The following is a 27,671-nucleotide window of genomic DNA, read 5'->3' as shown; positions in this document are numbered from 1 at the left end:
GTGAGAGCGCAGCATCGCCTCCTCGCGCTTTCAGAGACGCAGAGCGGCGGAGTAGCGGAGCCATGGGAAAGCTTCAAGAATTTGATATCACTTTTACCAACAGCAAGGTGGTTTACGGTCCGGGGGAGTCTATAAGCGGGACGGTGAAAATACGAACCAGCAGCCCGCTGCAGTACAAAGGTAAGCTTTCCTTCAACATTTATTCAGCCGGGGAAATGTTTTTTTTTTTTTCTTCCTCTGCCAGCGTGTCTTTCACCGCCTGGTTGAGTGAAGCGCTCGGAGAGACTCAATGTAAATAAACTTTTCCTTCGTGATGGTGGACATAAGGAAGAATAGAGGACAGTCGGGCAGCGGCGTGGTTCTTTGTTAGCGGGTTTCACGGCTCGTTTCGTGGCCGTCGCCGTCTGAAAATTTGGTGCGGACGTCTTGGATTTTGGTGCTGCTGCGCTGGGAGTGGACGGAGCGTTTCCACCCTCCGCATGACACGAGCGGCCGCTGCGGACTCTGTTTTGCCATTTCAGCTAGTCGGTGCTGCTCGGGTAGTCACGCCGTCTGAAACCCACATCCTGGATCCACATCCTGCTTGTTGCAACATGTTGCTTCCATGCATTGTTTTCGACGAACCACCGTAAATGTTTAGGGATGTTGTTTGGACGGTGAAGCATCCGAAAAAGGCAGAACAACAGGTGTTAACACACTTTACTGCTGTTTAAAAACGATTTTCTGTTCGTAAATCTATTGACATTTTACAATATGGAAGGGAATCACAAGTTTTTACTGACAACATCTCAGAGAAACTACTGGAAATAGTTAATAATGGGGAGTAAAGTGGGTTAGCAAGGTGGAGAGCAGCTTTTGGAGTTGCCATGGAAGAACACAAAGAATCCATTGTATGTAAGCGATCCTTGTGGGGACTCTTCTCTGATAATAGAGGGCTGCTATCAACTTTAACTAAAGCACTTTTTCAAGGGGAGTCTGGCACAGAGGTATGTTAATTGACAGGGTCTGTACACAGAGAGGGCTGCGGAAAAGTGCAGTGTGGTTGAGCTGATTTTTGTGGTTAAAAAATAAAAGCTGTATAGTTCATGTTTCATCATCACTACCTCACAAAAAATTCCCAGCTGCAAGAACAGCGTCTAAAGGGAATGTAGGCCTGTAACACTATGATATTGGAACAACTCCCTGTTTAATTCACTTTATACATGAGTAAAGAATCAGAGAGAAATTAACAATATTACAACATAATTTGCCTTTAATTCCGTTTTATTAATAATTATTTTGGATCAGTTGAGGTTTCTGTTAAGCTATTTTGCAACAGTTCCACCTGTTTGTCTGACATAGTGAGATTCATTTGCCATAATGCACTGGGGGACCTGAAGCAGATGGCGGTACGGCAGAGGTCAGAGGTCCTGCTGAGCTCTGTTACACCGCAAGGTCACGCGGCTGCGGCTCGTCTGTACCTGACACTGGGCGTTGCTCCCAAATGAAATCCTGTGGTGACGGCTGCTGTGGCGAGAGAGCTTCTCCATGTCAGGTGAACAGCTCAATAAAAATACTGATGCTGTGGAGGGATGTTGATGCTGATGCTGAAGGGACGTGAATGATATCTGTGCATTTACTGGTGGACCATCCATCCACTTTCATTTCACTGTATCATGTAAGATGTCAAATTTCACACCTGCAACAGAGTGTGAAAAACCACAGGATGTTTTCAATTCTCAAACAAAAACATATACCCTGGATCAGCTAGCTGCCTTTATCACCTACTGCTTTTGGGGTTGGTCCATTTTAAACGTAAAACAAAGTTTTTGAACATTAGACCATTAAAATGAATTTGCGCATAAATGTTTTAATGGATCAGTTACACTGGTGGACCGACAGAGATGCCACTTTTTAAGCTATTGCACATCGTACTGTGCATTGTACTTGAATTGTTCCTTGACAGGTGGTGTTTTTGAACATGGCCACAGTAACAGAAAAGATTGGGGTCTAATCTGATAAATGACATGTTAATGTTTATGCAACTTTTCGTAGTTCACGGTACACAATATCAGATTTCTACAAAATGCTTCATCCAGCCGGCTGGGCAAGTCAGTCAACGAAACCATGGGGTTGTTTTTGCCAGTTGAAGTCCCTCAGTCAGAGCCCTCTGCTGACTTTTAAGTGAAGGTACTCCAATTGAAGCGACCTGGGCTCCATCTTGGGCTTTCAGCACGTCCGTTAATGTACTGTAAATGCGGAGGCTGCATTATGTGGTCAGTGACATACCCCTCTTAACCATGGCTGCCATTGATTCAATTAATCACATGGCTTGAATCATGCTGCAGTAAGGAAGTGTCTGCTTTGTTCAAGCGTGAGAATTTCCTGTTTCTGTGTATTGACATGAGATTACAGAGGAGTTGGTTTATTACTGCAAATATGAAAAAGAGTGGGTATCTGTTTGTTACCTTGACACTGTTCCCGTCACCTTTCCCATTTCCCTTCCATTCAGTGTTTGTGACAGCAGCCGTTTCCTACCAGAAATCTTCACAGTTTCCAGAGAAAAAGAAGAATCCATCCTTAGATATTTTACCACAGCACTGTTCTTGTTATGCAGGGCAGGGATGTCAGCATTATATTAAAGTGGACTGTTAAGTTCTGTTTTATGTGTTTGGAGTGTGTGTGTGTGTTTATCCTGGCTGATAAGCCAGCCACAGGCTATCCATTACGTAGGCTGTGGCACCATATGATCTGTATGAATCTTTGTTTAGTGTTTTATTTACAATGCAGTGTGAGTTGGGTGTGTACAGTTACCAAGAGGTATGCTGAAATAAATACAGAGGGATATTAATAAACAGATACAGGCATTCTGAGATGCTGAATATTGTTGAGGCCAAATTCTCAGCCTCACTCTATTATTGATGATGGAGACCATTAGACAGCATTTCTATTGATTGGCTTCCTTACAGAGACAGTTGTATAAGCAGAGTCATAAATGCATGAATGAAAGTACATGAATGAGCCACTCATACACATTACTTACACATAATGTTGAACATGCAGTAGAACTTTGTTGTTCCTTAGATATTACGTTCACATTGGATGATGTGTGAGGGGCATGACTCACAGCCAGAGCCAACACTGCAATACAGGAAGTCGTTTGTTCTTTGTGTAGGAAGGCAAAAAGTAAGGTTTGTGTGGTGAATGGGTGTGTAACATGTCTTGACTTTTATACTGGAGACTGGAGTTTACACCCCTAACAATTCTTGTTATCTTTTGTTGAGCCATAGTCACAGTGTTTTCCTAACTAACTGTTTTAGTTGCTTAACTGCAAAGTTAAACCCCTTAAACTTCCTTTCCTGTTTGGTTTGGCAACATCTGGACCACAGAGGAGCAACTAGTGTGTCAGCAGAACATCTGTATACTTTACAGATACGTGGCTGAGTCACAATATTAATCACACGTTGTTTCATCAGTTTAATTCTTTTGATGTGGAACAATAGCGGTAGGAAATGTTCAGTTTGCATTAGCAGTAACTTGATACAGATCTGATGCAGCATTAGGAGAGTGAACAGTGAACTCTGAAGCTGATATAATTGCAATAAAAATATAAACAGTAACTGCAGCAGTTTCCTGTGAATCCCCAAAGTCTAAGTAGCCGGTTTGAAATTTCTGTTTTAGAACTTAACAGGTAAAATGTTGTTGATTTGGGGCATTAACTGTAAACATACTGACTCAGAGGCAGAGGATTCCTCTGTGATAATGGTGATGAGTTATAGATTGGAGGTAAAGGGCGTAGCCAGCCTGTCTGTTCTGTTTAGCCTCCTCTTGTTTCTTTGTCGGCCTCCTGGCTCTCAGCACTATGTATAGTTACTTGATACAGGAGGTGCATTGACACAGTTGTACACAGCGTGTGTAGACATTTTATCCCATGTGGGACATACCTCTGTATTGACAGTTTACTTCAGGCTCCAACACTCTAAATAACATGTACAGCTCTGTGACTGTGTGCTACTGAGAAACAAGAAGGATTAAGAGAAGCAGCTGCAACAGGAAATAAGTAACTTCAAATGAAAGTGGATTTGATCTGACTTCCTCACTGTTTATTGTCCCATTTATCTTTTTAAGGCTCTTTACTGTACATCTTAGTCGAGTCCAGAACAGTGTAAACGAGACGTTTCGGCCTTTTGTTCTTTTGAATCTCAGATGACAGCAGTGGATCTCAGCTTAACTTACAGAAAAGCAAAAGCACAAACATTCACTGCAACACAATCATTATCTGTGGTAATACAAACCACTAGCTTTATGTAAACAAGACTAGACATCCCCTCAGGCCCATGTGAAGCTGGCCACAAGTGTGTGCACACACACTGTGTGCCTATGATTGTGCTGTTATGTTTTTATCTTGTTTGACCTGTGGTTTGTGAATCACACTGTGAGAGTCTTTTCTTTGTTTTCAAACTTTTTTTAAAATTTAATTTTAATAACTTTATTGATCCCTCCTGGGGAAATTACTCTTTGCATTTTACCCACACCAAGTGAACGAAACGCACACACAAGCATGCACATGCACTAGAGACGCTGGGGCAGGGGTCTGCCTAGTGAGGTAGCTGGAGTGGATCGGTGCCTTGCTCAGGGGCACCACAGCCATGGTCGCAGAGGCAGGGGAGGCGCGTCTCCTTCACCACCACCGTATCCGTTTTTTTGAGCTTGGTCGAGGGATCGAACCCACAACCCTCCGATCTCAGGCCGGTCCAAAGTCCAAAGCCGCACTCTTAACTTGCTGCACCAACATATCCTTTGACTTCTGCTGCTATAGTGAATAGTGTAGTCAGCAAGTTACTAACCTAAATCCGGTTACTCATTGTTTCAGTCACTGGAACGAGGAATTTTGTGTGTTCATCCAGGGCTGTGGGTTTTGCTGCCATGTTTGTTCTGAGTCTTGTCCACAGAGCAGTGGACAGTTGTTATCAACCAGTTTGACCCTGGTTACTCTCCTCTAACGCTGTCCAAGTAGAATTATGTACTGTGAACACGTAGTGCAAGCTTATTTAAGAAGACTTAACAGGAAGTGTAGAAAAACAGAAGCAGAAAGACGCTGCTGAGAGACGATGTTGTGTTTTCAAGATTAATGCTGTTTTAGTGGTTTATTCATCACTGTGTCGAAGTCAGCTGATCTCCTTTAGGCCAGGACTCTGTCTATTCAGAGAAAAGTGGGGTGAAACTGATACAGGATAAATTAGTGAATCCAGTGAATGAGTGGCTCTTCGTTCTGCCCTGCAGGTTGAGGTTTCTGTGTGGCTGTCTAGACTCGGGGGCATGAGTAAATCATGATCGTCATCAGTGGCCCGAGAGTGACTGATAAGAGATCTGTCTTAAAAACAGCAGCGGCACTGAAACCGCAGGACTCAGGCATCCAGATTCTTACACGTCAGCCCTTTAATAATTCATCATGAATAGATAACAAAAGTCTATTGTTTTAGATGAAACTGTTGTACAGCTACTGCTGCTGCTACTAATACTGGTACAGTTGCAACTGCTACAACTGCAGCTACCAGTGCGTCTTCTTCCTCTGCTACTGCAGCTGCTATTAATCCTGGTGGAACAGCTACTAATCTTACTACATCTAATAAAAACAAACATTTTATTTTACATATTTATTTAGGTAATTTTAAATTTAAAAGGTGCAGTAAGAACAAAACAGACAAGAATAAAGATTTTAAGCTTCTCTTATGAGTTCTCTGTTGTCTTGACAGGCCACCATGATCTTTCAGAGACCTTCTGTTTGTTTTGTGAGTAGCTACTGGTTAATTGAGACAATAGAGAATAGAGGGACATGACTACAGTGACTCAGAGTGACTTCATCCTCTCTGCTGCCCTTCAGTGTGGGTGGGTGGCATCAATCCACATGTACATCATCAGTCAGTGTATTGTGCCCATAGAATTGGTACTGTTAGCCTGGGAATTTTGGCACCAGCTGCTCCCTCACTCCTTGGACTTAGTCATGTTAATAATAACTATCTTTTGACCTCCATAACCGACACCCCATCTAACCCCATGGCTGGTTATTTAGGCCTGTCATAAGAGGATTCTGTCTCATTCCCCCTGATAAGCATAGACACACCCCTGATCCCCACCCTACCACACACCCTCTTTAAAACGCTGTCCCACTTCCTGTGTTGCAAAATGAGAAAAAGGGCAAAGCAGTTTGCAGAGAGGACGTCACTCTAATGTGAAGTAAAATGTCAGTTGAGCTGCCAAAAAGGAAACTAAAGATAGAAAACTCCAGCTGGGAGATAAGACGTTGCTTTATAGGTGTACTGTTGTTCAGATAAAAATGTAATGTAACATGATGTGGTCAGTAGATAATCTCAATACTTCCTATATTTAAAGCTACACTGAACTTTTGTAAAGTGAAAGCAGTCACTTGCTGGCAGATGAACCCAGGTAATTACCACTCTGAAGCCTTTAGCCTCATGTTTTTTTTCCTCATAGTTTTGGTTTTAAGCAACATTTACTATGTGGTTAAGTCTCAGGGTCCTCATTTCCAACAGCACTGGGCAGCTTTTTTTTTTTTAGCAAACAAGCTATGATAAACCTACTGGACATTACCTGTTCAGCACAGAACAGCAGACAAACTATCTGGTGAAGAAAGAGGAACAGAGCTGGATATTTTTTTCTCTAAAGTGTGTTTTTTTTGTTTTTTTGCTTTTTTTAGCTTGTTGTGAATTCTTCTGACCCAAAAGGCCAAAACATTAATTATTGCAGCTTTAACTTTCTATTGAACCAAGTTAATCCCACTGAGATAAAGAATCTCTTTTTCTTAAAGGAAAACTTTGCAGTACAAAGTGGATTTAGTCAAAAGAACTGGAAAAGGTGCTGCGATTTTAAATTCAGCAGAGAAGCAGGACATGTGGTGTGGGATATGACAGTTGAAAAGCCGTGAGGTTTTGGTGGATGCGAAGCGAGAAACCACACTGAATAACTTGCTGCAGGACACACATATTGTGTATTTTATAGCCCCTATTTAGAGAAGAAGCTCTCTGAGTTTGTGTGTATGTTCAGCCCAGCTTTTGTGAAGCCATGAGAGGTTTCAATCATCATTCCATCTGTTCCTACGTGCTGTGAATCCTCCTTCAACTTCTGCCTTCTCACCTGTATTTTTACTTAAAACTTGTCTTTTCCGTTTGACATTGTTGTATAGTTAAAAAAAACCAACACTGTCAACCAAAGATGGCGACCACTGACATGCCACCCAATATATATTGTTATTGTCTCTAAGGAGCAATAACAATATATAATAATATAAAATGCTCAATCAATTGATTAGTAGATTAATTGTTTAGTGAAATGGCAGAAAATTACTCAGCAGCAATGTTTTTAATCATCATTTATCAAGGAAAAAAAATGCCATTCATTTTTGGTTCCAGTTTCTCAAATGTGAGTGTCTGCTGACTGAAACTGTTGTGGTTGTGTCAGTCACACAATCTTGTTTACCATACCTTGTAAGCAAGATATGGTTGGCTGGCATTTATGCACACTGCATGGTTCTTAGTTTGTGGGAAACTGTGTGTGTGAAGGGCTAGAAGCTGCAGTACTTCATAGTCTGAATGTATGTTTGTTTCTTCTTTCTTGTCAGTGTTTTACCCACTGGCCCAAATAAGACAGAGGGTTTCAGGCTGTCCTTAACTGGTTTAATAGAAGTCCTGCTCCATTGGCAGCTGTAACTTTTGAATCTATTTCACCTAAAAAGGAAAGGTCACCCATGCTAGTTGAAACACCTGGAAGGTATTCATGTTTATAACATACTGAGTTAGCAAACTCAGCTTCATTTCAGTCTTCTCCAAAGCAGCTGCAGTGACTGGGAGCTGCTTCTTTACAAAGTTTAGCTCATAATAATGGATCAAGTGTCACCAATCGCACAAGTAGCATTGAAGTCTTTGGATGATACTATTGAGTCAGATATCAGTGCTCACTGCATGCCACTGTTGCAGCTGCAAATACAGCAACCGGACCACTGTAGCAGCTCAGACACACCCACACGGTTGAATCAGCTGCGATTTAATTCTTGCAGTTACATTCAGAGGGAGTGACAGAGGGTCTCATGGTCACTGTTGGGTGTCAGCTGATTGTAAATGGCTAATCAAACAATCAGAGTCAGCGACTGCAGTTTGTGGCAGAGTGAGAATCTCTCTGCTGTACATACTTGCCTGGATACAAAACACAGTGCAGGTCGGGTTTGACAGTGAATCTAGCCGCAGCAGTGATTTAAGAGTTTGATGAGAAAATAAATATGGATGAAAAGAGAATTGCTGACTCTGACATAACAGTCAGATCTCTTGGCCTCAACTGTTTAGGATTATGGAGGTAAAACTATAAAACAATATCTAGTTCTGCCTTAATCTTTCTGCTGGTTTTCTTGAATATCTTGATCTTAAAAATTTATTTTTGATGTGTTTTTAAAGATGCAAACTGATTCCAGACAGGATCTAAAACAAGCTGCTTTGTTTCCTTCTGAAACCAGTAAAATGAGATCAGGTCAACTGAGGACACTGCAGACTGCCACAAGGGAGAAGCTCGAGCTTAAATGTGGGTCTCTGCTGACATAGATACCATCAAAAGTGATCTAGGCTAGTGGAGTGGCAGTGTTTACACATCTTAATTCCTGAGCAATCCTCATACAAATGTCACTATAGTGAAATACAAGAACTGTCTGGAGAATGAAATTATTAATTCCCTTTTTGCTTCATGTCACGTGATAAACCAGTTTAGATAACAAAAACATGAGTATCTTACATGTTTGTGCTGTTGAGCCTCATGCAGTGAAATATGAAAATTTCATATAGCATGATGGATAATGTGGGAGTGAGTGTGCAGAGTACAGATTACGTGCCTGTTGATTGGTTTGTGATGTATGTCCTGCAGGGATAAGCCTCTTACACATGAATTCAAACATACTTTATTCAGTGGTTTGTGTATATTTTACATGCAGATGTTCACTGATACTCAAACACACGCAAACACCAAACCTCATAAACTGATTAATGGTATTAATTATTATAAGTCTTTAAGGCTTGTCAGCAGCTACAGAGGCATGACACTGAACTGCATATTAACATGACCATAGATTTCAAAAATACCATGAAAATACACTGCTCTGTAGACAGGTATGGTGTATTTGTGTTTTTTCCCATCTCCAGTAAATAATGAGGTTAGAAAGACTTTTAAGGAATTACAATTACAAAGGATTGTAAAACTGGAATGTCTCTGCCCATTGGGGGATTTGAATTTTTTTTTACTTTGGATATATTAAGAGATTGGGGTTGTTTTTGATGTTATTAGTGTATGTGCTTTGATATAACCCAAGGTATTGTGTACCGGTAGCTCTTGAAAGTATCTTAGTCTCAGTGAGCTTACCTGATTAAATAAAGGATATACTATAATATCCACTTTGTACTGTCTTGTCTTCAGTATCCATCCAACGTCAAACCAGCACAAAAATAAATTTCAGAGAACAATGTGGCAACTGTATTTTGTCATGTCACGCCACAAAGGTCATCTGTTGGTCTGATTTGCGTAATCTCTACAGTTGCTGAGGTGTAGTGCGAGCACAAACCACCAAAGGAACATTTAGAGGATGGTTGTATTTGCTGAATTTGATTCCTGTGGCTTTCTAGTTCCTTAAACCGTTAAAGTGCTTGAAGAGCTCTGATAGCAGCTATGAAGGCGTGTACTCATTTTTTTTATTTTTCCACTGAATCAGCTCCCAGTGCAGCATTTCTGTCTGTGACTGAGCTTACAGAGAGGTTACTCAGGACATGTCTGAACGAACAGCCCAGGCTCTGCTCTGCAGGGGATTCCCTTACAGTCAGGGGTAATAGATCATAAGATCAGGTGACCATGTTTGACATGTCTCACTGAGAGGCATTAGAAAGGAGATGAGGGGAGATGTTGGAAAAGTGAGAGGGACTAATTGTTTGCAGCACTTAAAGATTTAATGAAGGTAGTAAAGTGTAGCATCGGATTACTCAGGTGTCCTGTGGTACAGACTGAAGGCTCCAACCTTTGTGGAAGAAACTGGAAATATTTTTAACAAAAGGCTTTAGAAATATTCAGAGTCAGAGGCTTCTGTGTGAGTGCATTTCGTTTTCATGTCATTTGTGGCTGTTGTTAATGCTGCAAGAAAAATAATTATCCTCAGGCTCCCTCAGAAAACATCCTTTCTATCTGAGCTCGGATCTGACTAAACAAAATTGTAAGTCATGTTTTTGCTAAATCATTTTGTCAGAGATAAACACAGGATAGCTCCAAGAATAATGCAAGCATGGGATGGTTTGCCCTTCAAAACTGAACTAGTAGTGGGAAATACACATTTAACCTTAGGTTTAACCTTAATTTAAGCTCCTTCATTAGCATCATTATGTCAAAAGCCAATCAATAAATTAGCCTTTTAATTATCAAACCTTAGGAGACAACAGTTTGAGCTGCTGCATGCAGGTTTTGAGGCTTGTAGCATTTCTACAGAAGTTTCAGTGTAAAACCCTCCACTCTTATCACACAGACGCTGCTTTGGGAAACTCCCATTATGCTGGAATGTGTAAATGACGTCCGAGGAGCCTTTCAGTGCATGTGAGGAATCTTGATCAATTCAGGTCATTCGGACAGCCCTTTCTAATCTCATTCACTCTCCTGACCCACCTCAGATGAAATCCTAGTTGTTCTAAAGACTCTGTGGTCTCCTGTGTCTGAGAGGCTGGGGATTTTTGCAGTCTGCTTTGTTCCTGTGAGGTCCAGACCTTAAACAAACACACTGAGGCTCCTTTGTGCTTCAGACTATCAGATGAAATTAGGCTCAGTTTGATCAGTTAGAATAAGGAACTGTCATTATCAGTCCGACTTCCCTACATATTTCCCCAGAGCTGACTCATTTTTCCAGTGTACTGATGTAAAAAAAAAAAAAAAACACAAGTTCTGACTTATTTGTCTTATCCCACAAAGTGTTTCCAGTCAGTGTTTTGTAAATACCCATGCTAATGAACAAACATGATCCTCTCTGTAAATGTAAAGAAAGTCAGAATATAAAATGGCTCTGCTTGGAAAGAGCAAACAACACTATTGTGTAACTGGCACAGAGTTTCTCAGGGACATGTGCAGTGATGAACAAAATCTCTGCAAAGGGAGAGGGAGGAGTAGGAAAGTGTCATCAATGATTTTGCCAAAAAAAGTGTGAGGGAACAAAATATCATCCAAATATTCTTACAAGCATAAGAAGAAACTATATAATAGTTAACACAGCCACAGGGAATACTCATACACTGATCAGCCACAACATTAAAACCAGTAACCGGTTTTGTTGAAGGCCAGGTATACTGCAACACCATCAGGTGTGGTGTTTGCACCACAGAGTCTCTCTCTGCCAGTGCAGGAAAACGAGAATATTTTTTTCAGATGCTCAGCGGCATAAAAGAGCTCTCACCCGCCTGAGTGATGCAGTTCAGTACCACACCTTCAGCTTGCAGCCACATCCTCCATGACCCACCAACACCCTGTTCTCACCCACATCAGAAAACCTTGTGATGCGATGAAACGCAACAGTCATGTTTTGGCAGCCATGTAGAGAAATGCTATCGATTGCATCTGCTTGTCCTGGATCTGCCTGCCCACACGGTCTAATTCGTAAAATCTAATGAGTAGTAGCACCAGGATCATCTCTGCCTACAGACACTCTCATTGAACCATGCAGAGGACCTGGACAGGCTCCAGTGCGTTGGCAACAAATCCAGACAGCTGCTGAGTCAGAGCTTGCTCTGCTGCTGCTTACTACAGAGTGTCAGTCTCCCTGAGGCTGTGGTTTGTTCTGTGGAGAGCTGGCCTCTGGCGTAGATTCCTGCCCTGGCAGTTCCCAGATGTGATCCGTAGCTGCTGGTGTGAGGGCAAGTTGGAAGCTGTCGGCTTCAGAAAACAAAGTTCTGTGAGTTGAGTTTGCATTGCAGGATTTTAATTTTTCAACTTATGTTTCTGAAGAACTACTTCCACTAGGTTTGGTACATGACAGTCTGTGACTTTAAAGCCAGTTTCTTGCCTCAAATTCTTTCCATGTTTAAAGATCAAAATGACATAAATGACATGTGGCAGCTTGGTGAGTGGTTAGTTTGTCCAATCATCTGTGTGATGACATGCTTGGATTGGCACCTGTCCTGAGTAAATGCCTGTTGAGCTTTGTCAGATCACAGTGAATGAAGTGACATTTGTGTATAAGCTCTGTGGGGTTAGAATTCAGTGCTGCGCTGCAATGCTGCTGCCTGGTGCACCTTTGGTGTTTTGAGATACTAAACACTCATGCTGCTTAGACTGGGGAGGGGACCTCATGTGGTTTTTTTGATTAAGCCTTCATGTTTGTGCTTAATGTGATGTTTTCACACACAAAGTTTAGATTTTGCTCAAATTTACTGGCCAAATCCTAAAGATTATCTGGTCTCTGGTTTCCACAGATTCATAGCAGCCCCAAGAGGTTTAGATAAAGCAGGGCTGGATATCTACACTGATCCACTGATTCTACATGATTTTGATTGACAAAGTCAGGAATTTATTAATTTCTATTTGATTTCTTGATGATTCAGTTACATCAAATTAGTACTAGTGTTGCATGAAATGTTTCTCAGGATTTATTCTTTTTGTTTTTGGACTTTATGTGTCTGTGGTGAGATGTGGAGACTCATTTTCTTTATGTCTGGACGGAGGACTCATCAAACACTTCATCGCCACTCCTGGTCCATCTGGCTCCATATGTATGCGGAGAGACCGACCCATTATTCAGCCACAGACAGCCAGTCTCTCTGCCAAAACAGCCAATCTCTTAGGACACAACTATTCACTATTCAGCTCTGCTGCTGCCGCTCTTCCTGCTGCTGCTGCTGCTGCTGCTGCTGCTGCCTCTGCCGGGGATATTAACAGATTACCCCTGCACTGACCTTTCATGGGCTCAGCTCTTCACTGTCCCTCAACAGACAACTGTAAACAATATCTCGTCACAGTAATGGCTCTCCTCTCTGTCGTATTTGTGTACTTTTACAATTCTGTTGTTGCTCCTGTGGAGTGTGATGACTCCAGAAAGCTCTCAGGGTGTGTTAATGTGGAGCATGAAGGTATTATTCTCCCCCATGAATGAGGCAGATGGCTGGAGGAGCAGATTGCAGGGTTTAATTAATGACCAAATAAATGGACGTTAGTGTGACTGGCTGAAGGGCAACACTCCATTTTCTGAGCTGCAGATTTTAGTTTTTGTCTTTACCGGCAGCAGAAGTCCCTCCCTCTTCACCAGAACTGTGCCAGCAGTCCTGCCGGTGTGGAGAGCACAGCCATCTGCCACTTTGAATGTGTGTGTGTGTGTGTGTGTGTGTGTGCTGTGATGCCAGCGCAGGATCACAGGCTCCTGTGTGGGTTTGAGCTGTGATTGGTCAAACACAGTCTGTGGCATGATATTTTTTGCATCAGAGTCTGTTTATGTTTTTTCTTTTTTTCTTTTTTTTTTTTTTTTGAGAAGTGACAAAATCATGTCTGTACCACTGTGTAAGAACTGTCTGTCAGCTTTGGTCAATATGATGACAACAGGTAGACATTTTCTTACACTCTTTATGAGGCAGTTTCCTCATATATCTGCTTGTATTAGACCATTGTGGGAAATGTTTCAAATCAGTGATGCAATCATGACTGCTTAATGGCAATGTTGGATTAAAAGGAGGATTTCATCAATGTGAAATCTTTAGTGAATTTAATGTTCACAAGTGCCAAAGCAAAACAGATTTAGAGTCAATTCTGGACATTTAGTCTAAAAACAATTGGAGGAACAGAAAATGTATCATATCCTGAAATTCTTTGCCACCTGAACATATACCATGATTCATCCATAACTCCCACCATTACTCTCAGACAGGTGAAGAGATTCTTATTCATGTTTACCTTTTCTCTTGTTAGATTTTATCCTTTTTAAGTCAGTGTTGTCAGTTTAAAGACATTTGAGATGTTTGGCTTATTTCCTTTAGATGGTAAAAACAGAAGAGATTTGACAAACATTCATACTCAGAGAAAGACAGATGTAAAGAAATGTAGGTATCACATTGGTACTGCTAACAAACATTTAGAACAATACTTGGCCTTATCTGTCTGTCTGTCTGCTTGCTTATCAAAATGTTGAGATAACACTGAGGCTGGGCCATCTTTGTGTTTAATCCTCTGGCTTCTGTCACAGTTTTGGTTGTGTGTGTGTTCGTGTGTTCGTGTGTGTGTGGGCACCAGAGGGTTTTCATTTCCTCGCCAACAGATCAACAGAAAGACAAGAGGGATAGAGAGAGGAGGGGTGATACAGAGAGTGAGAGAGAGACAGGCTGTGTTCACACTGCTGACATGCAGAGCAGTTCCTGCTGCTCACTTCAGCATTTTTTGTCCTTGTAGGTGGACTGTTGACTTCTGTCACAGGACAGGTGTCTTTTCCTGCAGCGGCAGAGGTGAACATGTTGATTACCTTCACCGGTTCCCTTGTGTTAACCTGATCAGCTGATCAATGCAATCAGCAATCAGCAAAATAAAAGAGGAAATCAGCAATCTCCAAATGCGTTTACTTCTCTTGGCTAGAAGGCTTTTACTGTGAAGAGCTGGTTTTGATTTGACAGCTCTTTGTCTGTGTGTTGCTTCTGCTTATTTTAAGTTACATGTTTTTTCAAGTGGCCTGCTACTTAAATAGGCATGAAAACACTGGATTCACTTTCAGTAGAAAAAATGTCTCTGTACAGCTTTTTCTGTTCGTTTGTGCATCGTGCTGTAACACCAGTAATCTTGATATGACCTCAGCTTTATCTAACCTGCTGCAGCGTCATCATCACCACCACCATCATCATCTTCGCAATACATCGATCTAACTTAACCCTGTAGGTGAAGCACAATCTGTAATGCAATCCAAACCAGTCAAACCTGAATTATCCAGGCCTTTAATCACAGTATCCTCTTTAGTTTCACTGCAGCTCCTTGGTAAAGTTCCTCCTCCTCTCCTCCATCTGTTGACAGAAACCATTCACAGCCTCTCCTGACGGATTATTTACCACTGCAGCCAAATGCACATTTCAGGAGCAGAGGCCCAAAATGATTTAGTGAGACGTCGTCTTTGTGAGACATTCTCATAATAATCAGTGTGCATTGTGCTGCTGCTGGTCTGTATTTTTCACACTATGGTGCCCAAACTACTTGGGACCAAGCTGCCCTGTTTAACATGTATGTTCTGCGCTGTGTTACCATGTCATCCTCACAGAGCCGCCTGCATGGCCATAGACTCTTTGTTTCCTTTCCCAAATAAAATTCATGTCTGTTTGGCACCATTTTTTGGTGTAATGCCATTCTTTGTCCTGAAGTAGATGTTTACTGCTGCTGTGCTGATAAAACAAGACAGGGACAGACAAGGACAAGTCACACCATGATTTGATTCACTTGTGCGAGCATGCACAGAAAATAGAAGGACTAAACGATTCACTGATTAATCAAGAAAATAATCAGCAGATGAATCAATAATGAAAATAACTGTTACCTGCAGTGTCATGTATTTTTTTTGTGGGCATGTTGGAAATTTCTTAGTAATTGTGCAATGAAAACACCAGTGAACACGCAAAGTTTCATACATGAGATTGACTCTTATTCTCTCTCTCTCTCTCTTTCTCTCTCTCTCTCTCTCTCTCTCTCTCTCTCTCTCTCTCTCTCTCTCTCTCTTCTTCTCGCAGCCATCAAGGTGAACTGTCAGGGCTCATGTGGAATCTCCAACAAAATGAATGACACCTCATGGACTCTGGAGGAGCAGTACTTCAACAGCACATTGTCTGTAGCTGACAAAGGTGATGACATAAAAATTTTTTTTTCAGTTTTCATGTTGGTTGCTCATTAATCCTGGTCATTGATCAGTTCTCATGTTTTGCTCAGTTGGTGCACATACAATTTCCAACAGCTGTTTATTTACGCACACAATGAATAAACTTCAATTCTTTCTACTGATGAGATAATCCATCTCATTTGTTACACAGTGACTGGAAGTTAAGCAAAACTTGCTATTTAAACCAGTGTAAAAACACTGGCATGGTCCATTAACAGAACAACACTGTCATGTGCTTGTGTCTGTGCTGATTATCTGCCAACATTGAACATGAATAACAAACGAACTGATTTATCTCGCTCTGAGAGCACTGAAATGCGAGAACCTCCACATCACTGCCAAAACAACACTGTGTGACATGACTGAAAGCTCCCGCCTTTCACCTCATTTGGCTTATGGGAAATCTGCTGCAGCAGCCTTAATCTCACAATGGCAGCAGCAGGTTTCTGCAGCCCAGTAGTGAGGAGTTAAAAGCCACAGTGAGTCTCAGTAACAGTGCCCCTGTAGGGATGTTTCAGCCTCCCTCTCTGCATGCTGCCCCTCTGAGGTGAGGCTTGGTTATCAGTGTCCAGCAGTGTCTGATGAGAAACTTGGACGTGCTCCACAGAGAACAGGTTTAATAATTCCTAGCAGTCTCTGGGCACCGTCCTGTCCTGCAGCTCTGAGGCCCCTCTCGCCTGCGGAAACGAGAGCTTACAGGACCTTTTGTTGTGAGCGTGATCTTCCATCTTTTGTATGTGTTGCCGATACCGTCCAGAGCCAGAGGGCGAAATGTGCTGTGCATGCGTGAAATCTGTTGTAAATGCAAATCAGACTGTGGCAGGTTAAAACACCACAGAGCAGTTCAATATTTAACTCTCAGGACTGTGTTCTTCAACATGTGGTATACACATCCTTCTATATACTGCTGGAAAGTACATGTATGTGACAGCCATTCCTATTAGGTAACTTGCATATTAGAAATTTACATACAAAATATGATGCACTATTATAGTTAAATTGCCCAACAGTAAATAAAGTAGGTCAAATTAGCTCCATCTTGATCAGCTACACCATTAAAACACTGTCTCTTAATGCAGTCAGTTGTAATAATATAATAATGTAAAAGAAATGCACCCTCCCTCACACAGATCTAACACTGGAGCACAGAATAAATGGGCTGAAACCATCACATAGATAGCATACGTTTTTACATTTACATTTTTAATGACAAACAAACAAAGATTTATCTCATCCAAATCATTTGAAAGATGCTTTAATAACAGAGAAGAATTACATATCTCCAAGTACAATTCTGAATGCAGAACTGAATGCATACTGTGGTTTTTCCACTTGCACTTAAATGAAGGATTAGAATTCTTTGTTAAAATTCATTTCTAATGAAACAAGTAGTTCCTGTGAATTAAACGAAAAATGTTTATGGATATAGATGTTTTGTAAAGTTTTTGTAATGTTTGAAAAACTTTGTAGTAATAATTGTGAGAATAAATATTTACCCAGTGTTCCAAATGCTATAGATAGGAAGATCTTTGAAGCAACAGTAAAACTCATTCAGTACGCCAATACATAAATTCATGTGCAGAACATAATGTTAAACAACAGGCAACAGGGGAGGACATAAATAATTCATTACACACCCTCCCTCTGTTCTCCCCTTTATCTCTGACATTTTTTCATATCCCATTCTCTTCCGAAAATGGGCTGCTCTGCCCCCAAGGGCTGAGCGACACAGGGAGAGCGAGACAGGAAGGGTGACAGGAGACCACTACACACACACACGCATGCACGCACGCGCACACACACACACTCTCCTACACAAAGCAAGAGACACCCACTGTGGCTGACTGATAATGTGGTATGCCACAGATGCTTGACGGTTGGAGGAGTGAAGACCAGTGATGTCAGAGTCCACTCTTCATCCTGTCACTGTTGTCGGTTAATGACCTTCGGGAAATGAGGATCTCCCTCCCTCCGGCTGTGTGACCGTGGTTCCACTGAAGGCTTGTTTTAGAAATTGACAGCTTTATATTTAGACCGTGCATGAGGCAGAGCCCACTGTAGCATTTCCAATGCTTTCATATTTCAGTTTTCATTGATAATACTTAACACATCCCTGCACAAACAGTATTTGTTTGTCATTATGTGTAAAAATGAATCCAGTCACCAGAACTGTAATTTTAATGGAAAACCACTGCAGTATCATTGTCTTTCAGTTAAGTACATGAACACAGTCTTTCAGTATGTTGTACTACATTTAGACAACACAAAAGAAGAGAACGTCTGTAGAGAGTTGAAGTTCAGACAATACTTCCAGGCTGCTCCACTTGCAGGTTTGGCCCCTGTCACCTCTTTATCTGTTTGATTCTTCCCTGTAGATTTCCCAGTAAAGCTGTTTTCATTCACATTTTTCTGTTTCTGTTGTCAGACAATGGAACAAGTATGAAATAGTGACTGTTTATGATACATGTTACCCAGCAGACTCCAAGTCATTTCCAAGCTGCTGTTCTGCTGCTGCTAAAATCGTCTGATAGAGAAGCATAGAGAAGTGTGCCTGTGGAGGGAAAGTGCCGCCTTATGCTCACAGGGCAATACTGGCAACTGTCTTCTATAGGAAGTAGCTAAGGTTTGTCCAAGGAGTGACTAGATTTGTGCTTTTTTGAAAAAAGCCACTAAAGGGTTATGAAAAGTAAGTAAATCTAGTGACAAAGACCCCCCAACAATTAAATTGTAGGCATCAAAAGAACTAATTTTCCAACTTGTCAGTGCACATGTCATCGTAACTGTAATCTAGGCTGTCTAAAAAAAGACATCGGCTCAGTTCGGCTCTTCTTGTCTTAATGTTGCCATGTCTGAACTTGCCACGACCACACAGCTCTAGCAAACCCATAGAACTGGTGATGTTTAACCAGTCAGGGTGCAGGGCTTGTGGGAAATGGTGTTTCTAGTGAAATATTAACAGAAGTTTAAAAAAAAAAAATCTTTCATCTTTGTTATAACAAATCGACTAAACAACTTGAGAATCTCTAACAGCTTTCTCTATAAAATATATTGATCTAATCTGACCCCGTTTTAATTGTTTTCCTTTATGGTGTTTTTAAAAGCTTTTCTTTTTGCACCTGTGATATGGAAACCCACTTAGCTTGGCTCTCTACAGTTGAGTATATATATGAGTATATATAAGTTCTTACACCTGCACAGTGCGGGTTCAGAGAATGACTGCTTCTTCTATAAGTAAACATGATGCAAACGAACGCGCACACACACACACTCACACACACACACACACACACACAGTCTGAGCACTTCCCCTCAGGAAACTGAAACCAATGGAAAAGGTTGTGCCCATCCCTAATGAGGTGAGACATGTTGCTTTCTGGAAGAGTTTAATTGGGCTGTCAGCTAAGCTGGAGAATTAATAACCCGGTTTTCTCAAGGTGCTCTCAGTGTGACAGGGATGGAAAGGCCCTTATTGGCGCCTTATGCTCTTCATATCAATTTAACTGAACTTGTGAAGTAAACAAGGATGAAAAATGCTCAATACAGTCTGTAAGTGACACAGCAAGAAGCAGCATTTGAATGTCTAAGTAATTGCTGATTACAGAGCTACAGTATGTTTAATGAAATAAAATGAGTGACTTAATTTTTAGTGTGACACGCTGGTATACAGACAGGTGCATGCAGTAAATGCATCTACCACAGAAGATATCAGTTAAGATATTTGGGGCTATGTGTGTTTACAGAGCCTATGTGAAACACTGGGATCTAATTATCTGGTAAATTTATGAAACAAAGCTGTAAAATTTCTGTCTGGGCGGAGTACTGCAGCCAGCTGGTGTCTTATCTGAGCACTGCAGACAGTATAATAACCACACAGTGTTTGAACAACTGAGATAAAAGAGCTTCTTTTTTTCAAGGAAACAAATTCTTAATCAGAAAAAAAATGTACTTAGGTTAGAGTATGTTTTATTTTCAAAACACCTCGTCATATTTTTCAGCACTTCCTGTTGAGGGACCTCATAATGCCACATGTTTCTGAAAATACAGTGAGGTCTGCTCTCTTTACCCTCTGTTGTCTGATGATATCAGAAGAAAAAAAAAAACTGCAGACTGACATTGTTGCACTTTAGAAAGGTTTGTTTTTCCCTTTCACTGCTGCTTGAACGATCTCTAACCTGATGTGTAAAAATACATTTCATTTCTGTCTTTATCGTTTTTTTTGTGTTCCTATTCTCTTCTTCCTCTGCATGAGATTCAGTATATTTCTTGTTTTTGCCCAAGTCTTTAAAGGTTAAAACTTTTTCTTTTTTTTTTTTTTACTGTTAACAAATTATATGAAAAGACCAAAACCAACAACACATTGATCATACTAACAAGTATTGTGTGTGTATCCAAAATCTGATATAGAGTATCTAATCCCTCTGTGCTGAGGCACTCCACTGTTGAAAAACTATTGAAAACACATTAGTGAGCACACGGTTGCACTGCAGTGCCATGTTACTTCACACAACACAGACACTGTAGTTTATCTTGAGTCAATCCCACACACACTGTAAATCCTCACTAAAGCACCAAATGTGTTTTAAAGCATAGCTGATAATTTTCTTTAAAACTACAGCACCAGTTGTTTGATGAAATTAGTGATTGGGTTGTTGGTTTTTGGTCTCCTCTTGGTAACAATAAGAAAAAATGTAGAATAAAACCAGGCTTGTCCTTTAATCTAAAAAGGGCAGACTTGGCACAATGATGGTGACCCGTGTTATAACAGAGTAGAGGACTGCACTCATTCTTGGGTCGATCACTGCTGGCCTCAGTGTGCTTGTAAATCATTGATTAACTGTGCTGAGAAAAGCTCCAACTTTGCCAGCAACATGTGTCGGCCATCACACCAACCAACAGTTTATCGCTTCCTGTGACGCTGGCTGATCGGTTTCAGTTGCTAGTTTCATTTACTACAAAAAAAACATCCCAGCTCAGCTGTCTTTGAAACGACAAAGCCTGTTTGTCTCAGAAACCTCATCCCAGTGGGAAAGTAGGTGAGCCCCATGGGCACGGTGCCTCACCTGAACATCTAATGTTTCCTGAGGCATCTGTTTTCAAATAAAAAAGAATTATACACACGCAAACCAAGTGAATCATCACATTTTTTTTTTCTTTTCCGTTCTGTGTCTGCTGTGTTATTGACAAACCTTCCTCTTTTACAGGAACTCTGGCGGCGGGCGAACACAATTTTCCTTTCCAGTTTCTCATTCCAGGTGAGTGTCATTCCTCCATGACAGGGGCACGCCCTCAGTTCCTGTAATTGTTTTCTCATAAACCTGCTTTATCAGAAGTCCACATGACGTCAGCCGAAGGAGCATGCAGGTGTGATAACCTCTGATAACATGGGAGTTTTTCTCTTGTGTGCACTTCAAAAGTATTTAGCCCCGTGCTCTGTGTCTCTGACACAAAGCAGACACGAAAATACGTGATAATGGAAATGTGTGAATGTGTGAGTCATTACAGTATAACACAATTAGAATATATAAGTGAGAGAAACATGAAAGTTGTGATGCCTCTTCGTAATGCAATAGCAATAGCAAATAGCACAAAGATCAGCTGAACACATTTGGCATCTGGGAGGGCGCACACAGTGCAGTGTCTGTCTAGTATCTTAGGCTCTCTCAGGCGTGGGCTGAAGCACAGGGTGGTTTGGGTTATTTATAGTGTTCCCTCCTGTTGTGCAGTCACTGTTTAATTGGTCTTCATGCCCCTGTGCTTCGCCCTCCCCTCCTCTCAGGCCCTCAGACTTGAGAACATCAGCACAGGGCAATGTTAACTATCATGTAGTGATAATTGGCTCATTGGTGAATCATGTGTGTCGTACTGACCCCTGCTGGTACAGCAGACAGACTGACTTAAAGAAGATCAAGTGTTATAAGGTAGAGACATCATAGTGATGTACTTTATTTTTAAACAATTCAATAAAGTGATGTAGTTCATTGAATAAAAACAAACATTTATGCTAGTTTGTAAAGATTGCACCTCTTTGGAACAACAGTGTGTATGAATATAATGACAATAAAGTTGAATTGAGGAAATTATTATTATTTTTTTTTTTTTTAAATTAAAAAAAATCTTGCAAATGTTAGAAAAATCCAGAATCTGTGCCTGATCAGGATCCGCACCAAAACCTTTCCATTTTATTGAAATAAAATAACCTGAATAACTAGACCCAAAACAATACCCTCATATCATGTCAAATGGGAAATATGTGTAGTCTAAAAAGCCTTGCCAGCAGTTACGTGTGAACTCTGAGCAATGTCATAGCAATTCCCACTCAAAGACACACAGATAGAGACCTTAAAGCTTGTTTAAATGTGTGTTATATTGTTTGCACTGACAGTAGTGTTTTTAAAGGGAGTACAAAAGTGAATAATTCATAAAAATCTGCCACAAATGCTGAAAAAGTAGTTCTAGGACTTTCATTTAACACAACTATGGCAGGTACAGGAGGTTGTTTAAAAATCTCAGCATTGCTGTTCATGTGATCAGCTCCTAAATCCATGTCTAAGTGCCCTTGAGCAAGACAGTGGGACCCAGACATCCCCTGATGTGCAGGCTGCAATGGCAGCTCCTCCACCATCAGTGTCTGAATGTGGGCAAATGAGAGGGGTTGCAAAGTGCTTTACACTATTTTTAGGATGAAGGTGCTACATGAATGCAATCAGTCCATTTTACCTTGTGACTTGTTCATAATGCAAGTAGTGGGTCAGGTGAAAAGTCTTATCTGCCTGCGGTTTGATGAAAGCAACTACAGAAAGCTGTGAAGTAAAGGAAGAAGAAGCTGCTTTGAAGCCTTCATTGCTACATCACAACATATTTACTGTAGGCAAACCTTTCTAAAATGAATGCAGTCAAATACAACAGCCCTGTGGTACTGTTTATTGTTTAGTCATTTAACTCACCATTGTAACATGACTTTACTATTTGTCCAAATAAATAATAAATGCACTAATTAAGAATGAGCCTGAATAACCAACACAGCCACAGGATATGAGCAAGCAGTTTAGTGGTTGTGTATCTGTAATCATGTCAGTTTGTTTTGTAAGTAAAAGTATAAAATCCCAGCTGAGGCCAGTACAGTTTAGTTATTTGGATAAAGTTCCAGAGAAATGGTTTGAATGATGATGGGGTGCGGTTCAGAGGGTTGTTGGTCGTCCTGCTGGTGCTCACAAGGTCGGAAGTATGTAGTTGGGAAGGAAAGAACCTTGCACATGATCAGCAGTTTTTATTTATTTATTTTATTTTCAAGACTATGAGAGGGGAGGCATCAGATATTGTTCTGGCCCCATCACTTCCCACTGAACAAATAAAGAAATTCTTAGCGAGGGGGAAATCGCAGGCTGAGAACAACTCAGCAGAAGGACACTTAGAGGGATAGATAAGGTTAGATGAAATGCAGGATGGCCTCATTCCAGAGGGACATGAGATACGAGCTCAGGAAGAGAAGAGAGAAGAACAAAAGAGATGGAAAAGTGATGCGCTTTAATAAACGTTTATCCTTTCTAGATGAGCCTCTGTGTATAATATAAGCATCCTTGTTTTTATACACATAAACCTAATAAACAGTGAGTAGCAGATAATCAGATTCTATCTCAGAAAACAAAGACAGTCCCCAAATACCCTCATATTTCACTGTTTATTTCTGAAACTAAACTGTCAGCTGCGATACATTTAAACACATGAGCCGCAAGGAGGGTTTTGTATGTGGATAATGTTACTGGCTGCTATACCCAAATCAGGGAGCGTACTGTCAGACAAACTACTGTAGGTGAGAAATGTGTGCTGTGTCTCATCAAACAGATTTCGTTCTCACCAGCAGCTTACTTCCTCATTTAGCAGGTAAAATGTCTGCTCGGTCTGTACAGCTCTGAAGTCAAAGGTGAAAGTTTAAATTAAATATAGTCTAAAACATTTTTAGCATTCAGGGGCAATGCTAACATAACAGGTAAAACGTCTGCTCATGTTTGTTTTCATTTTCTAATCAGTATTTGCTTGGCAGGGTTTTAGCATTAAACTAAATTGGACCTGATAATGGCACCAAATGAAATGTCTGGGGATCACCGAAGTTATTACAGCTCATCCTGAGAGCAACATGAATGTCTGTACCAGATATCAAGGCAATCCATCTAATAACCGAGGAGACTTTCGCAAGAACACACAAATGTGAAGCTCATGGTGGCATTAGAGGAAATGTCAAGGGGTTAGGGTTAGGATACATCATCTCGGAAACCATTTTAGCTCAGTTTATCTTAGGCATCTAGACATATTATGATCAGCAAATCAGGTGTTCTCTAGGTTTATAGATACACAAGCCCTTCCTGAAAAGGAAGTGTTGCGGTCTGCCTGCTAAAACGAAGTTTGCATCTTGAATTACAATTGCAGCTCAGAAAGTCAGAGGAAGGTCTTCATCTAAGCTCAGAGGAACAAGTCAAGGCTACACAATCCTCAGCCACGAGCAGTGGTGACTGGTGCTTCAGTCTGTCCTCTGTCAGTCCGTCCACCGCTCTGTTTCTGCTGCCAAGCTGTCTGCAACAAAACAACAACATCCCATCTCTCCTGGTTAATTCTTATTGACAGCAGCAGCAGATGTGTCCCTGGAGCAGCCACCAGCCACGCTGACATTAACATCTGAATGAGAATCAGGGGGGAAAAAAAGAACAGTGCCGCAGAGAGTCTTGGCTTTTATTTTGACAACACGTTAATCACCTTTTTGTACATCCTGTTTGGTTATTTATATGCAGATTGTTGGAACGGATCTCAATATCAGAGGAGGTTTTTGAGTCGGATGTAGGGTTTTTTTTTTCTCCTCTGGCTCTGAACCTCTCTCTCCTTCTGTCTGTCTGGCTGCTTACTCCCCAAATAGTTATTTTTATCTCACTCTTCTTAAATTTCCTGCCCTCCAGTCTTTTCCCTCCATTTCCTCCCCTTCACTGTCCTTTACTTTCACAAAAACAGTCTCCCTTTTCCATTCTGGACAAGATGTCGAGGAATCAGTCTGAAAGGCTCCCTACAGCTCAGATAGAGGCCTTTGTGGATAATACAGATTTCAGCTCTGTCTTCTCTCTACTAAAAACAATATGGAATAAAAATAATTACATTTTTTGCCTGATTAATATTGCTTTTGCAGGCATGGCATTATTGCCATCTTATGTTAAAAATATGTCCGTGTTGGTCGTTTCACTTCGCCAAAGATGTCACTTACTGTCCTCTGTGTCAAAGTAGTGTCTATATTGTCCTCTTCCCAACCACCTCTGCAGTTGCTGCTCCAACTTCCTTTGAGGGACCATTTGGGAAGATTATTTACCGTGTGAGAGCAGCCATCGACACTCCCCGCTTCTCAAAGGACTACAAAGCCCAGAGACCCTTCTATCTACTCAACCTGCTAAACCTCAATGAGGTGCCTGAGATTGAAGTAAGTGCTGGGTGCACGAATATGCTTTTTCATCACCTGAATACTGATTTTATTTCTTTTACAAACTTAAACCTGTCCATCCTGTTGTTGCTGAGTAAGCCTGGGACTTGATTGAAAAAGTTTTTGTATATAATCTAGAGGCAGAAGGAGAAGAGGGGACTTTGAAAAGCTCTAATGCATCTCTTTATTTGATCAACCTTTGTCTTGGTTGAGCCTTATTTGATTTCATGGCAGAGTATGAAATTCTTTACTGCATTACTTACTTACCGTTCACTCTCTTCCCGTCATGGCTGTCAGTTTCCTGATACTGATTATCAGCATAGCATCAGCTAATGAGACTTCTTAATTACTAACAATACACAAACAGACATTTATCCTGTGACTCTGTCTCTGCAGCATTCGAGTTATGCTGTGACCACTAAGAAATTCAGCTACCTCCTGGTGAAGACGGGGACCCTGATGCTGAAAGCTCGCAGTGACCTGAGGGGCTACATCCCGGGTCAGGTCATCAAGTTAGCTACCGAGATCCACAACAAGTCTGGGAAGGACACGGGATGTGTGCTGGCCAGTCTCATACAGGTAAACACTGGATTATTGAATATAATCAAAATTAGAAAAGTGAAGATGAGAGTGTCTTCATGGTCTTTGCACCAAATACCATTATTATGAGCACAGCCAGTGTGCACTGCCCCGTGGAAATTTCCATTTTACTCAGTATTGACCTTTTAGAGATGTATCATAAATCTCTGCTGGGACTCTGGAGCTTTAAACATAATTGTTCATAGAGTACATCGAGGTGGGTGAAGTGGTTTGAAGTCACTATCATATCTTTTTATGTCTGCATTTTTTTTTCCAACCAGAAAGTGACTTATAAGACCAAGCGGCCTTTGTTTGACCTGCGGACCATCGCGGAGGTGGAGGGAGCTGGAGTGAAAGCAGGAAAACACGCAGAGTGGAGGGAGCAGATCATCGTCCCTCCTCTTCCTCAGTCAGCGCTGGCCGGCTGCAGCCTCATAGACATAGACTATTTCATTCAGGTCAGAGAGTCTGTGTGTGTGTGTTGTTATTATGGTTTACGTTTCTTAAATTGTGATTGTTGATTTACACTATATTATAACAATATTATGGTCTGAGCTTCTTAATCTTTTGTTGTATTATCCTTTAAATAGTGGAGTGTACCTAAAGAACAAGCCTTTATAATGTTTGTGTGTTTGTTCCTGTTGGTGTCTGTGTGCAAGTGCAGCAGAATTTTAGATTAAACACTGTACATGCTGCATGGCAGCTACTATAGATATGCATGAAGCAGCAAACATTTTCTCTCGACACGCTGATGAGTAATATCTTTGTTTACTGTATTCAGTGCCTCTGGATTGAAACCAGTGAATTATTAATGACTCCCACTCATTATCTCATTATGAAGTCACTGTGGAGTAGTGTCCCTCTCTGTGTTTATATTTAAATCTAATTTAGGTCTGTGCTCCTTTCATGTGTGTTTGCATTATAGGTGTCACTAAAATCGCCAGACGCGGTCGTCACTTTGCCCATCTACATTGGGAACATCGCTGTGAACTTGTCTCCTTCGAGGCCCAGTCCCTCCAGTCCAGACCACTGCGGCGCCGCCATCGCCCCCGGTGCTACAGGGGTGACTCCCAGTGCCCCGCCAGCAGAGGATGAGCCAGAGGAGGGGTTGTGTGCAGGGGGCATGGCCAGTGAAGAGATTCCAACCAAGAGTCACTCTCAGCAGGATCCCTCAGGTCAGCCGGTCACCATGTCCCCCAGCGCCTTCAGCCACGCACCAGGTGCAGCACTTCCTCCCAGCCACAGACGGCCTGATGCGTCTGCTCCGCTCTTCTGTGTGTCCACCGGGGCCACCATACCTTTCTTCACAGAGGGAAACGTGACTCCTGTACCCACTTCCTGTTCTCTCATTCTCCCTCCAGAGTACAGCAGCTGGGACTACCCTCATGGTTTGTTATCCATACAGACAGACATACACAATGACACATAGGCAAACACAAGCACAGGTGCATGTAGGGACATAGACAGCGTCAGTTTGGTGTAATGGCCGACAAGATAGTCATATCACAGTCACGCTTTTTGTGTCCTTTTTGTGTTTTCACTGTTATGAAATCAAGCCACAACTCTCTGAAATTAAGTCTATAAAAACTGATAAGCTCTGAGTCAGCAGTCCATTCTTTTAATAGTACATTATATGTACTTCCTTAAAGTAAACCTGCTCTTTGCTCATTGAAAGGATGTTGTGTTTGAACTGTCATAAGCATCCAACATTTGTCTTTGTCTGATGAGGGACAATGTTAAATTCAAGTT

General features: G+C 41.3%; 1 protein-coding gene across 1 annotated transcript in view; it reads left to right on the top strand.

Annotated features, from left to right (window-relative positions):
* The first annotated feature begins 7 nt into the window (after positions 1-7).
* The window catches only part of arrdc1b (arrestin domain containing 1b), a 31,764-nt gene continuing 4,100 nt past the window's right edge, over positions 8-27,671 (top strand). Inside the window, exons 1-7 of the mRNA XM_041059788.1 lie at positions 8-180; positions 15,744-15,854; positions 21,091-21,141; positions 25,189-25,343; positions 25,740-25,922; positions 26,204-26,380; positions 26,848-27,310. Coding sequence (XP_040915722.1) covers positions 63-180; positions 15,744-15,854; positions 21,091-21,141; positions 25,189-25,343; positions 25,740-25,922; positions 26,204-26,380; positions 26,848-27,310 — 1,258 coding nt within the window. The 5' untranslated portion in view covers positions 8-62. The remainder of the gene's footprint in view (positions 181-15,743; positions 15,855-21,090; positions 21,142-25,188; positions 25,344-25,739; positions 25,923-26,203; positions 26,381-26,847; positions 27,311-27,671) is intronic.

Source organism: Toxotes jaculatrix, chromosome 16 (assembly GCF_017976425.1).
Source record: "Toxotes jaculatrix isolate fToxJac2 chromosome 16, fToxJac2.pri, whole genome shotgun sequence".
Lineage (NCBI taxonomy): Eukaryota > Metazoa > Chordata > Actinopteri > Toxotidae > Toxotes > Toxotes jaculatrix.
Note: the sequence above shows the minus strand (reverse complement) of the source record. Positions and strands in the feature narration are given on the sequence as shown.